Source organism: Physeter macrocephalus, unplaced genomic scaffold (genome assembly GCF_002837175.3).
Source record: "Physeter macrocephalus isolate SW-GA unplaced genomic scaffold, ASM283717v5 random_531, whole genome shotgun sequence".
NCBI classification, from domain to species: Eukaryota; Metazoa; Chordata; class Mammalia; order Artiodactyla; family Physeteridae; genus Physeter; species Physeter macrocephalus.
The window spans coordinates 39,045-50,000 of NW_021145936.1; the positions used below are offsets into that span (position 1 = coordinate 39,045).

At 53.5% G+C, this 10,956-nt stretch overlaps 1 protein-coding gene across 1 annotated transcript; it reads right to left on the bottom strand.

Moving 5' to 3' along the window:
* Positions 1-930: 930 nt before the first annotated feature.
* On the bottom strand, positions 931-4,105 carry FAM110D (family with sequence similarity 110 member D). The gene is made up of 2 exons (XM_007111337.2): positions 4,026-4,105; positions 931-2,175 (listed from the first exon to the last, which is right to left on the bottom strand). The coding sequence occupies exons 1-2, from the start codon at positions 4,031-4,033 to the stop codon at positions 1,269-1,271; spliced, it is 915 nt and encodes a 304-aa protein (XP_007111399.1). The 5' UTR covers positions 4,034-4,105; the 3' UTR covers positions 931-1,268.
* Between the last annotated feature and the right edge of the window lie 6,851 nt (positions 4,106-10,956).

Below are 10,956 nucleotides of genomic sequence, written 5' to 3' on the forward strand. Positions count from 1 at the left end.
GAAAATGACCAGAGACCTCCCAGGTATCAGGATAGATTGTGTTCGATTTAGGGTACAACTTTCCAGGAATCTGGGGAATCCTAAAGGACAAGTCCCGCCGCCCTGTCCAGCCCCTTTTAGTTCGACAAACGTTTCTTGTGGCCTCTCTACGTGGACTGTCCCTGTACTAGGGGAAGGTCAGTGACTAACAAGAGAACCCAGACTACCAGCGGGTCCCACACGAGGTGATAAGTTGAGGCACAAAAATAAGGCTGTAGTTGGGAGCTCAGAGATGACCCCGGCTGGGAAATTCAGGAGTTCCTGAGAGAGAATGCATACATGTAATCTTAGCAGGATGAGTGGAGAGAAAGGGGAAGGTAACCCAGGCAAAGGGAGGAGGCCGTGAACAAAGACTTACAGGTGTGAACGTGTGAGGAAAACAGGTGACCTTATTTGTCTTTGAGGGAAAAGTAGACAGTGACAAGATGTGAGGCTGCGGGTTGGCAAAGTCCTGTTTTGAAGAGTCCTTTATTGTCCTCGATTCTGGATCCTCCACATCTCAGCCCATCATATCTAGTAACCAAAATGGGTAGCAAAGCTCCAGGAATGGGAGCCTTCAGGGGCTGGTGAACCCCAGATTTCTGGAGCAGACCCCTCCCCAAAACTCCCCAAACGCGCGATTCCCGGCTCCCAGCTCTAATTTGGACCCTCCTGGGGGGTCGGTGGCGGAGACGATCATAATAGTGTTAGTGCTAATTCGGTAGTGGTCATAGCGGCTTCGTTTATTGAGCACTTCCTATATGCCGGGAACTTTGCCAAGCGCTTTATGACCATTTCAAATATACTTTGATCACCGAGGGGTGTGTCTCCGGTCCCGAGAGGCACAGTCTGCCTGGAACCCACACTCCAAAACCCTCGCGCGTCTGCTCTGTAATCCAGCCTCTCGTCTCCTTTAAATAACTTTTTGACTTTATTCAGCAGGTTCTCTGATCTCCCACCCCAGTCTTCACTCGCCCAGTCTTCACTAGCCTCCCGGCCTCCACAGGGGCCACGAGGCCGCCCCCTCCCCGTCCGCCGCCTGCGCTGGGAAGGGCCTTCGGGATCTTTTTGTCCCATCCTCCCAAGGTTCACGAGGGGAAACCGAGATCCAAAGGGAAGGGTTTGCCCCAAAGCACCCGGCGCGTTAGAGGCAGGGTGTCCCCGCCCGTTCCTGGGTCCAGCCCCGCGCTCACCCCTTGCCCTTCCCCGGACCCCGGACTCCACCAGAGCCTGCGCACGAGCGGCGGCGGTCACACCTCGGACTCGCGCGGCGGGCCGCGGGCGCGCTGGCAGCCGTACAGCCACTGGATGACGCGCGCGTTGCGCTCCACCACCGACACCTGGGGGCGCCCGTCCCGCGCCGAGCCCGCCGCTTCCGAGCCACCGTCCTCCGCACGGTCCCGGTGTTCTGCGCCGCCGTCGCTGGACGTCCAGTCGCTGGTGTCCCCAGAGCCGGGCGGCGGCGACGTTCCGGGCTGGGGGCTGGCGTCGGCGCCCCAGCTCTGCGGAGAGAAGCGCTCGGCGCCCAGCACCTCCACCAGCGCGCGCTCCAGACCGCAGTAGTTGAAGAAGCGCTCCTTCTCCGACAGGGGCAGCGAGCACGTGGGGCACAATGCCCGCTTTCCCGCTGCTTCTGGGGCATCTTGGGGCGCGGACCAACCCCCAGGAGCCGCGGGTCGCTCCGTTGAGCCTGGGCTGCTTGAAGCGACGTCTCGGGGGGCGCCCAGGAAGAGGCGACGCACCAGCCCCTGGCCCTTGGCGTTCTCTTTGTTCACTGAAGCCTTGCAGTCCCGCTTCTGGCGGTAGAAGATGAGGGAATCAGGCCTTGGCAGCCGCCTGCCACTGCCCCGGCGGGCGGGTCTGGGCGTCCTGGGCGATGGAGGGGGCCCCAGCTCGTTGCAGGGGTGCGGGGTGAGCGGCCCGGGACCCCCACGCAGAGCTGGCTCCTGGCGTCGCGCTATCACCTGGTGCGTCTTGACATACTTGGCTTTGTCGGCCTCCAGCCTCTCCACAGCGCTGGGGGTCCGTCCCCTGGATGGGGTGGAGGGAGAGGCCAGGAGCATCTTAGCAGAACTGGGCAGGACAGTGCCCCATAAGCCACTGGAGGTAGGCAGATAGTTGAGGAGCTGAGAGCAATTGGCTGGGGCCTCCTGGGACCTGTGGAGAAAGAGGAATGGTCAGGGGGAGAGTAGGAAATGTCCCTGCCCCTCTCCTGCAGGCATTCCTGGGAATAGGCTCAGCCAGCCACCCCTCCCCCATCCAAGTCAGCCAGGTGCCATGCCCAGGGGGCAGAGGCTCAGGTATCTCTCCCACGCCCACCCCTCAGAGACAATGGGCAGGGGCTCCCTGGCCACCCAGAAACATATGCCCCTTTGAGGGTGCCCCATTCTGGCCACAGGGCCACACCAAGCAGGCATCAGCAAGCAGGACACTTGGAAAAGGAAATGGGGCTGGTCCCTGCCCAATTCCCGAAAGTAGCCTCAACCGGAAAAAATACCTCTTCCCAACCTAGCAACTTTGAGTCCAGGACAAGGAGGCTTTCCAGCCACATGTTGGCTCCAGCAGGACCCACCCATCCCACCCCCAAACACAGAGGTCAGGGATATAACCACAGGGTAAGAGTCTCCAGTAATTGCAGCCAACTGCCCTGCCCAGGCCCAGCAGGGCCAGCAGGGAAAGAGAGGGAGATGGTCACCAGGTCACTTCAGCCAGCTACCTGCCACCTGCTCTGTGCCCCTGCGAAGGGAATTCCACAATGCCCAACTGTATACATCCGTCACCTTGTTTACCTCTGCATTTCCATTTCATAGAAGAGAAAACTGGCCCAGAGAGGAGGAGGCTTGTTCAGGTCTTACTGAGAGTTTGGGCCCAGGACTGGAACCCAGATCTCTTGCTTTGCAGTCCAGAACTAGTTCAAAATGAGTATCTCACTTGCCTATCAAAACTTTCCTCTATGTTTTGCTTCTATTCCTGCTGCTATAAAACCAAGCACTTTCTGCTAGAGATTGGCCTCTTATCTCACTAAAAATTTCCTTCCACTAATTCTTCCCAATAACCTGCACTCCCAGAAATCTGCCCTCAGGGTCCCTCATCCTAAAACCTCGTGACCCTTCTCATCCAGCTCCCTTCTGCTGGGGAAGTAGGGCCGGAGGGGTTGTAAATCAAGAGCTGACAGTTCCCTTGGCAGTAACAGAATGGGCCACCCACACGGCTCAGTACACTCTACCCCATCCCTGTTTCCCTGCTCCCCCCGTCCTCCATTCAGCTGAGAGGGACACATCAGTTCTGGGGGCTGAGGAGACCTCGGGTCTGCAGGCAACAAAGGGACAGAACTTGCCAGGGATGGGGGGAGGGGAGCCCTGGTAAGGGGCCTTAGACTCTGCCAACCCTACCCACCCCAGGGCAGCCTGTGCGTACACACACACACACACACACACACACACACACACACACACACACACACACACACACACACTCTCTTACATACACCCATCTAGGGTCTAGCAAGTCAGTCCATAGGTAGTTGGTGACTGGGAAACCAAGCAGCAAGGAAAGCCTGGCAGTGCCCTCCTTCCTGCCTCCCAAGGACTAAACTTGGCAAGAGGTCAGATTCCAAGGTCCCAGGAGGGCACTGTGCTTGTCTAACCTCAAGGGTACCCTCCCGTCCCCTCCTTCTCTTCCGAGCCCTGAGCAGGCGGCTATAAAAAGTTCCTAAACACAGGGACCAAAATAGTTTGCTGTCCACTGCCTCTTCCCTGCCTTCTGGGCTGCCTTGGTGCCCAACCACAGACATTCCACCCTAGAAGCCTGGCAGACATCCTGTGCCCGCCATCCCTTTGCGCACCCTCTCCCAGTACTGGGGTTAGTGGTCCGAACTTTGCCCAAGCATTTGGCTTTGGATGCAGATGCAGGCTGGGGGACTGTGCTCACTGGCTTGGTGCCAGCCTCCTTGCCCTTGGGCCCCTGGGTGCCCTCCCGCCCCAGCCCTGGGCTCAGGATGCACTCACCTCTGCATGGTGAGGCTGAATGCCAGGGTCCCCAGGCAGGTCCAGACTGAAGGCAGGAGGGACAGCAGGGACTGGAAGTAACTTTGGTGGCAGCCAAACCTCACTCTCCACAGGAAAAGCCAAGAGAGCCTCCACCCCCCCAGGTTAACCCTTGCCTTCCTGACCTGGAGCCTGGCCTCTGTTAACTCCTTCCTGGTCACAGTCTCAGTGCTGGAGAGGACCTTTGGACCACATCCACCTCCTTTACCGATGGTCATACGGTCCCTGACAGGTTAAGTGATTTGCACAGAGGCACAGTGAGCTTGGGGCACAGCCAACACCCCAAACAAGGTCTCCTGATTCCCAAGCTTCCTCCAGAGGCCTGGGGTGGGGACATGCGATCCACGTGGGGTCAGCCCCCACTGCTGGGCCTTGGCAGATCCTCCTCATTCAGATGAGAAGGCACAGGGTTCTAGTTAACCAGCTTTTTCCCTCTGTAGCAGGTTTAGACCTGTCCTGGTCCAGGTGTGTGGATGGTGTCAAGCTTGCTCTCCCGAGCGGTGAGGCCAGGAATCTGCAACCTAAAGGCGGGGGCAGTGGTGCTGCAGATGTGCCGGGTGAGCCCCTCCCAGCAAGTCTTGGCATGAAGGTCACAAGGGAGCCCATTGGAGCTGCCTCTGCTCAAGGTCCTCTGATGGCAAATGGGATTGTCTGGGAAGAGGGTGATGAAGGGATGATTCTGGGGCCAAGCCTGGGTAAAGGACCTCCTTCCTTCTCTGTCCCCATTGGGAAATTCTAGAGCTAGCACAGTTTCTTATTTGACACCTCATGTCTCAAGGGGGAGCCCTGGCTCCACAATGCTTGTTCCAAGAGAGCCCCTCTTCTCTCCCCAGTGGGTAAACTCTGCAGTACCCAGAGCTCAAAGACTAATGTGCTTGCCATGGGGTTCCTGCACCACCACCCCATGGCCACTTTTCACAAATCCCTTTCCCTCCCTTCTAGCAGTTGTTAATGTTTGCAAAGCACATTCACACCTGCGCTCTCTGATCTCCTTTGTCCCTCCCAAGGACCCTAAACAGAGGACCCAGCAGGAGTGAGCACCCCACTTTATGGGTAAGGAAACAGGATTAAAGGGGGGTGCTTAATTCCAACCCCCAAAATCCACTCTTTCCACTGCACCCTCTGCCTGTCAAGTAAGGTAATAAGTCTGAAAACCAGAAGGCCCATCTCCTGGTAAGAGATTTTTATTACCTAGTTAGAGGGAGTATTTTTTTTAGTTCATAATAGATAGTTGCATATTGTGTTGTTACAGCACTCTACAAAATGCTCCCATATACATTATCACAATTCATTCCCAGGACTATGTTTCGGAAGTAGGTTTGTTATTTTCTCCATTTGACTGCTAAAGAGACTGAGGCTCAGATACGTGAAATGACTCACCCAAGCTCACACAATTAGGAAGAACAGCTAATTTTTATTGAGAGACTAATATATCCTAGGGCACTGTTCTGAGTACTTCACACAATGATTAACACATTTAATCCTCAAAACAACCCAATTATTTTCCTAATTTTATCAATGAAGTTTGCAGGTGCAGGCCAGTAGCCCTGGGATCTGGTCACGAAGGGGTTAAGCATGAGGCCGGGCAGGGCCCAGCTGGGATGCTGTCAATGGCAGGAAACCTGGCCTGTGAAGGAGGGGGAGGATGGGGCTGTTGTGTCTGACTCTTATACAACCCCCATCCCTTTGGTCTTAAAGGAGCATCCGGGTTGGGTGGCAGGGCAGGCAGGGGCCTCCTTCTCACCTCTGGACAGATACTGGGCTACAGAAAGAGGAGGATTCAGAGTACAATGCAGGTGCTGCCCTGGGGTAGCCCCCAGTCTGATGAGGGTGACTAAAAGTGAGCCCACCTCCCCTCAGGAGTGCTCAGAGTAGGGAGACACAGCCCCAGCCCTGGGAGTCCCCAGTCAGAAGGGCCAGACGCAGCCCTGCCCTCAGGAGTCCGGGGGTGGGGACTGGTCAAAGAGCCCTGTTTTCAGGAGCTCCCAGTCTGAGGGGTGACGGTACCCTATCCCAGCATGTCAATAGACACATACTACCATCCTGGAGAGCAGAGTCATGGGGGCGAGGTTTGACTGCATTGGCTTTCGGCTGAGAGAGCCCTGAAGGAGTCATCCCTGAAAGAGGTGGGAGGTGGGGGAGATCATGGGAGATCCAGCTGCCTGCCCTGCCTGTCTCTTGGTCACACTTGACTTGAACCGGATCGTCTGTCTTTCTGGTCATGGGTCTGTCATGGTCTGTCATGGGTCCCCAGGGAGAGCCTTAAAGTGACTCCTTCTGGCCCTAGAGCCAGGACTTTTGTTGAGGGGGGAGGCCAAATCCGTGGGATGTTTCCTTCCTATTTCCGAGCTCATTCCCGATCACCTTGAGAATGAGGGCAGATGGGAATGGCTGAGTCAGAACTGGCTCCTTCCAGGAGAGGGTGGTGGGAGGATGGGGACACATCTCTGGTCAGTGTCAGGAGTGACGAGGACAGGTCAGGAGACCCTTCAGCTCCAGCCTCAGGCCCCAGATCCACACTGTCGCATTGGAGAAATGTGTCACTTCCCTCACCAGCCAGCTACTGGCCCCTCGCCACAGCCAACCACACCTCGGAGCCTCTGATTCTAATCCTGGTCCATCAGTCACTGGCTCTGTGGCCTCAGGCAAGAACTTAACCTCTCTGAGTTTCCTTCTGTGTAAAATGGGAGTAAGACCAGCTTTTGTGTGGCACAAAGAAGTGGTGCCTGAGAAAGCACCTGGTGCCTCAGGTGCTTGTAAATTTCAGGAGTCTTGGCTTCTCAGGTCTCGCCCTCCAGCACCTTCCCGACACGGACGGCCCAAGTCTTTTTTTCTCATCCCACAGTCTCACTCTCAGCCACATCACCAAGTCGTTTTGAACACTGCCCTGTGCAGCAGATGGGTCAGACCTGGCTTTTGCTCTCAGGGAGCTCACCCTGCTGCAGGGGTAGGGGGAACAGAAGTGGGAAGGACTGATCACAGCTCAAGTGTGAGCAGCGCTGCTGTTACAAAGCTGAACAAAGCAGGGCACATGGGGGGCATCTGTTCTGCCCGGGCTGGGGTGGGAAGCTTTCAAAGAGGAGGGGGTATCAGATCTGGGTCTGGAGGGGATTTCTGATGGGGGTGGGATGGGAGGGAGGGGAGGCTGTAGAGGGCAGGGTAGGGGGGGCGTTGAGGGAGGGATGGTGAGAGCAATAGGCTAAGGGGACGGCACGAGCCAGGGTCTCAGTGAGGGCAAGAGGCTAGGGAAGGCGGCTGCTGAGAGAGAAGGGGCGCCGGTGCTCAAGAGGGCTTAGAGAGAAGATGGGGTGCAGGGAAGAGAGGGGTTTCTGTGAGGAGATGGGTGCAGGGAGGCGATGGGGACATCGAGCAAAGGCAAGCTCGGTGAGAGAAGGGGGCTTAGAGGAGAGGTGGGGCCTCAGGCCAGGGGACGGGGGTTCAGTGGGAGGAGGAGAGTTCAGAGACAGGGAGGGGCTCAGGCTGGGGTCTGTAACGCCCCGGCACCACAGGAGGAGCCCCCCTCCGCCGGCCGTGGGTGAACCCCGCAGAGCTTAGAGGCGCTATCCCCTAATTCCGGGCTTTCCGTTTCGGAAGGAATCTCGGCCACAACAATAGCCTGGCTCCCGCGCCCTCTCCCTCCGAGGGGTGTGGCTTCTGGGCAGAGCCGGCGCCGCCTGCTGCCCGGTACTCGCCGCGGGGGCGGCCGAAGAAGGGAGGAGGGTGTCATTCAACATTTTTGGCCCGGAACACCTACAAGATGCTAACGAACAACGGAAATAAAACAGATAGGATTTCTGCTCTCAGGAGCTTACAACCTAGAGTTAGAACAAAACCAACTGCATTTACTGAGCGTTTACTCTGTGCTAGGCGCTCTGCTAAGTGCGTGCTTGACTCTCAGTACCTCTCTTACTCCTCACAAAACCCCATGTGAAGTGGTGAGTAACCAGAGGCAGAGAGAGGCAAAGTAACTCACTTAGGGTCACACAGCTTGCAGATGGTAGAGCTGGGACTCCAGAGCCGGCTCTTACCCACTGAGCAGCACTGCCTGCCTCGATTCTACCCCTCAGGCGGGGCTCAAGCAAGTCTGCTCTCCCGCCCGCTGGCCCTCCTGCCTTGCTTTTCTGTTGGCTGGGCTGGACTTCAAGTCTTCTGGACCCAAGCAAGGATTGGAAGGAGGTCAGCCCCAACTGCATTGTGCTCCAGGCCTTATCACCTACACTTGCATCATGCAGTCTTTATCAACAACATCTCCAGCATTCCACCTTCCACCACTGTCTTCACCAAGTGGCCTTTAGATAGAGCAAAAGGAACAAAAAGCATCCAGTCTACACTAAGGAAAGTAGAGGAACACGTGGAAAGGAATCAGGGGCTTCTCATAGAAAGCAATGGCAAGAAATCTCTCCTCCTACCTTGACAAATACACCTTCATAATGACACACTGAAAAATATGTTTCGATTTTTTTATACAGAGAAAGTCATCAAAGTACCAAAGATGATTGAATTTAATTATCATTGAGCATACATGGGTGTTTTGTTAGATAAGGGTCAGCAATGTTAGATGAGTGAAAAAACAAAGATGTGAATAATTAATAAATTATTATATCTTCATTCCATAAAACCTATTTTTCTTGCTTTGATTTCAGCAAAATTACCAATTGTGTTGCTATAATTAAATTTTCACATAATTTGTATTCTGCTGATAGTAATGTCTAATTAGACCACCTTTCCTTAGTCTGTTTTTTTTTTTTTCAGTTTTTTAAAATTTCAATTTGAGGAAACTTTGTTCTGCTGAAGTAGTAGCAGTTAGAATAGAAAATAAATTTTCAATACTTAATACTTAAATTTAGAGATGAATTATGAGTGTTACATAACATGTTCAAATATTTAAATGGTGTGTATATGATAAATTATCATCAGCACAGAACATATTACAATGTATCTTAATGACATCACATAAATCCCTATATCTTATATCACGACTTTTACCATCTCATTAAGCAATGTCTAGATTCATAACAGTAAAGAATTGGCAAGAATACTTCTTCCATATTATGCTTCGCCTTCATTTACAAATTTAAGTGTAAAATGCATTGTTTAATGCTGCAGAATGTTCCTCAGCCATTACACGCTACTGCTGCAAATACCATGCTACCCACTGGAACACGAAGGGAAGGAAGAAAATGGATGCTAGCACTTTCTGGGAAACAATACTCCCTTACGAACGAATCTACGCATTAATGCTCTCTGAGAGGAAAGATTTGACCAGTTAATTAATCTGCATTTTCTCTTACCTAAGCGCTTTCCCCAGTCTCCCCCACACTCCAAACAGTGGCTGTCTGCAATTTCAGCAGCAGTGCAAACCTTCCGGCAGAGCGTCTTTTGTTTGGAGGACGAGGCAAGAGGTGTGGAGAAGCGTCTGTTTCCCTGGGGCCGAATGGTGTTAGGGCTGAGTAGATGCTGAGGGTTTGAGTTTACACTGTGCAGCGCTGAGCACTGTGTCCTGAGTGGCAGATGCCCATGTGGTCCTTAATAAATGACTTTTGGGGTACTTTTTATATCAAAGGCCCTTTATGGGTGGGAGCCTCTCTGGTCACTTGTAAATGTAGCACTGAGCTATGGCCACGGAGGTGTTGTGTCACACTGAACATACCCGATGGTGAGGACCTACCCTTTTATATGTGAAGAGGGCAATTCCCAGAGAAAGTGGAGGTTGAGGACTGGGCGGACACCCCAAGAGGTGGGCATTATAACCACTGTCTCTCACACCACCATAGCATTATAACCAACACCTTAATTTCACCACTGGATTATAACCGCCACCTTCTCCAGGGCCATTGTCAGGTTGCCCATCGTTCCTAGGACTGGGAACATCTGCAGTTTTGACCTTTCAGCAATTACTCATCTTTCTCCTGGCACTCTTACCCTGATCTTGGCCACTTTTCTCCCACTCTCAGTCCCTGTGCTCCCAGAGTGGGGTAACATGACTCAGTGGGGCACTTGACCTAAGTGTGGGTCAAAAAGCCTATCACATTTCTCTGGCTACAGTACGTCATTTAAAGCTGGACATGTAACTTGATTACAGCCGATGAGACTTTTGCTGCGACGACTGAGACAAAGCTTCCCTCTGTTCTCTGCTGTGCAAGAACCTGGGAAGACAGAGCCCTGAGAGGACAGCCTGCCAGAGGACAGAGTCAGCAGAGAACAGACAGTGAAAACCAACCTGGGTGAGTGGAGCCTCCATATCTCATCACATGTGAAGCAAAACTACACGTGGTCTTGACACTGGGTAAGCCAGTACATTTCTTTTTGGCTTAACCCTGTTGGGTTGATTTTTTAGTCACTTACAACCAAGATCAACCAGAAGGAAACACATCATTCTCTCCCAAACTAGGTCACCTTCATCACAGTGCCTGTAGCATTGAACATGTGCAGCCTTGGTTTGCCCACCATTCTGACCCATCTCCACGCTAATTTCTCAGGTATGCTGACCAGGTATTTCCAGGTTTGTGGTAAAGCTGGCCTGGAAGAGCAGCAGAAGTTCCCATAAGGAGTCAGGAGACCAAAGTTATGGTCCTGACTTGGACATGAACTCACTTTTGGTCTGGAGCAAGTCACTTTCTTTCTCCACCCTCAGATTCTGATCTGTTAAAAGGAGGAAAGTGGATCAGACCAGTGGTTCGCCAAAGCTATTCCTTGGGTGGATTCCAGTTGGCTACATGATGTTTACCTGGGATGGGTTTTTTTTGGCCCCGCTGGGCGACTTGCGGAACCTTAGTTGCCTGGCAGTGAAAGCTCTGAGTCCCAACCATTGGACCGTCAGGGAATTCCCTGGGATGCTTGTTAACAAGACAGATGCCAGGCCTCCACCCTTGGAGAATCTAATTGAGTAGAG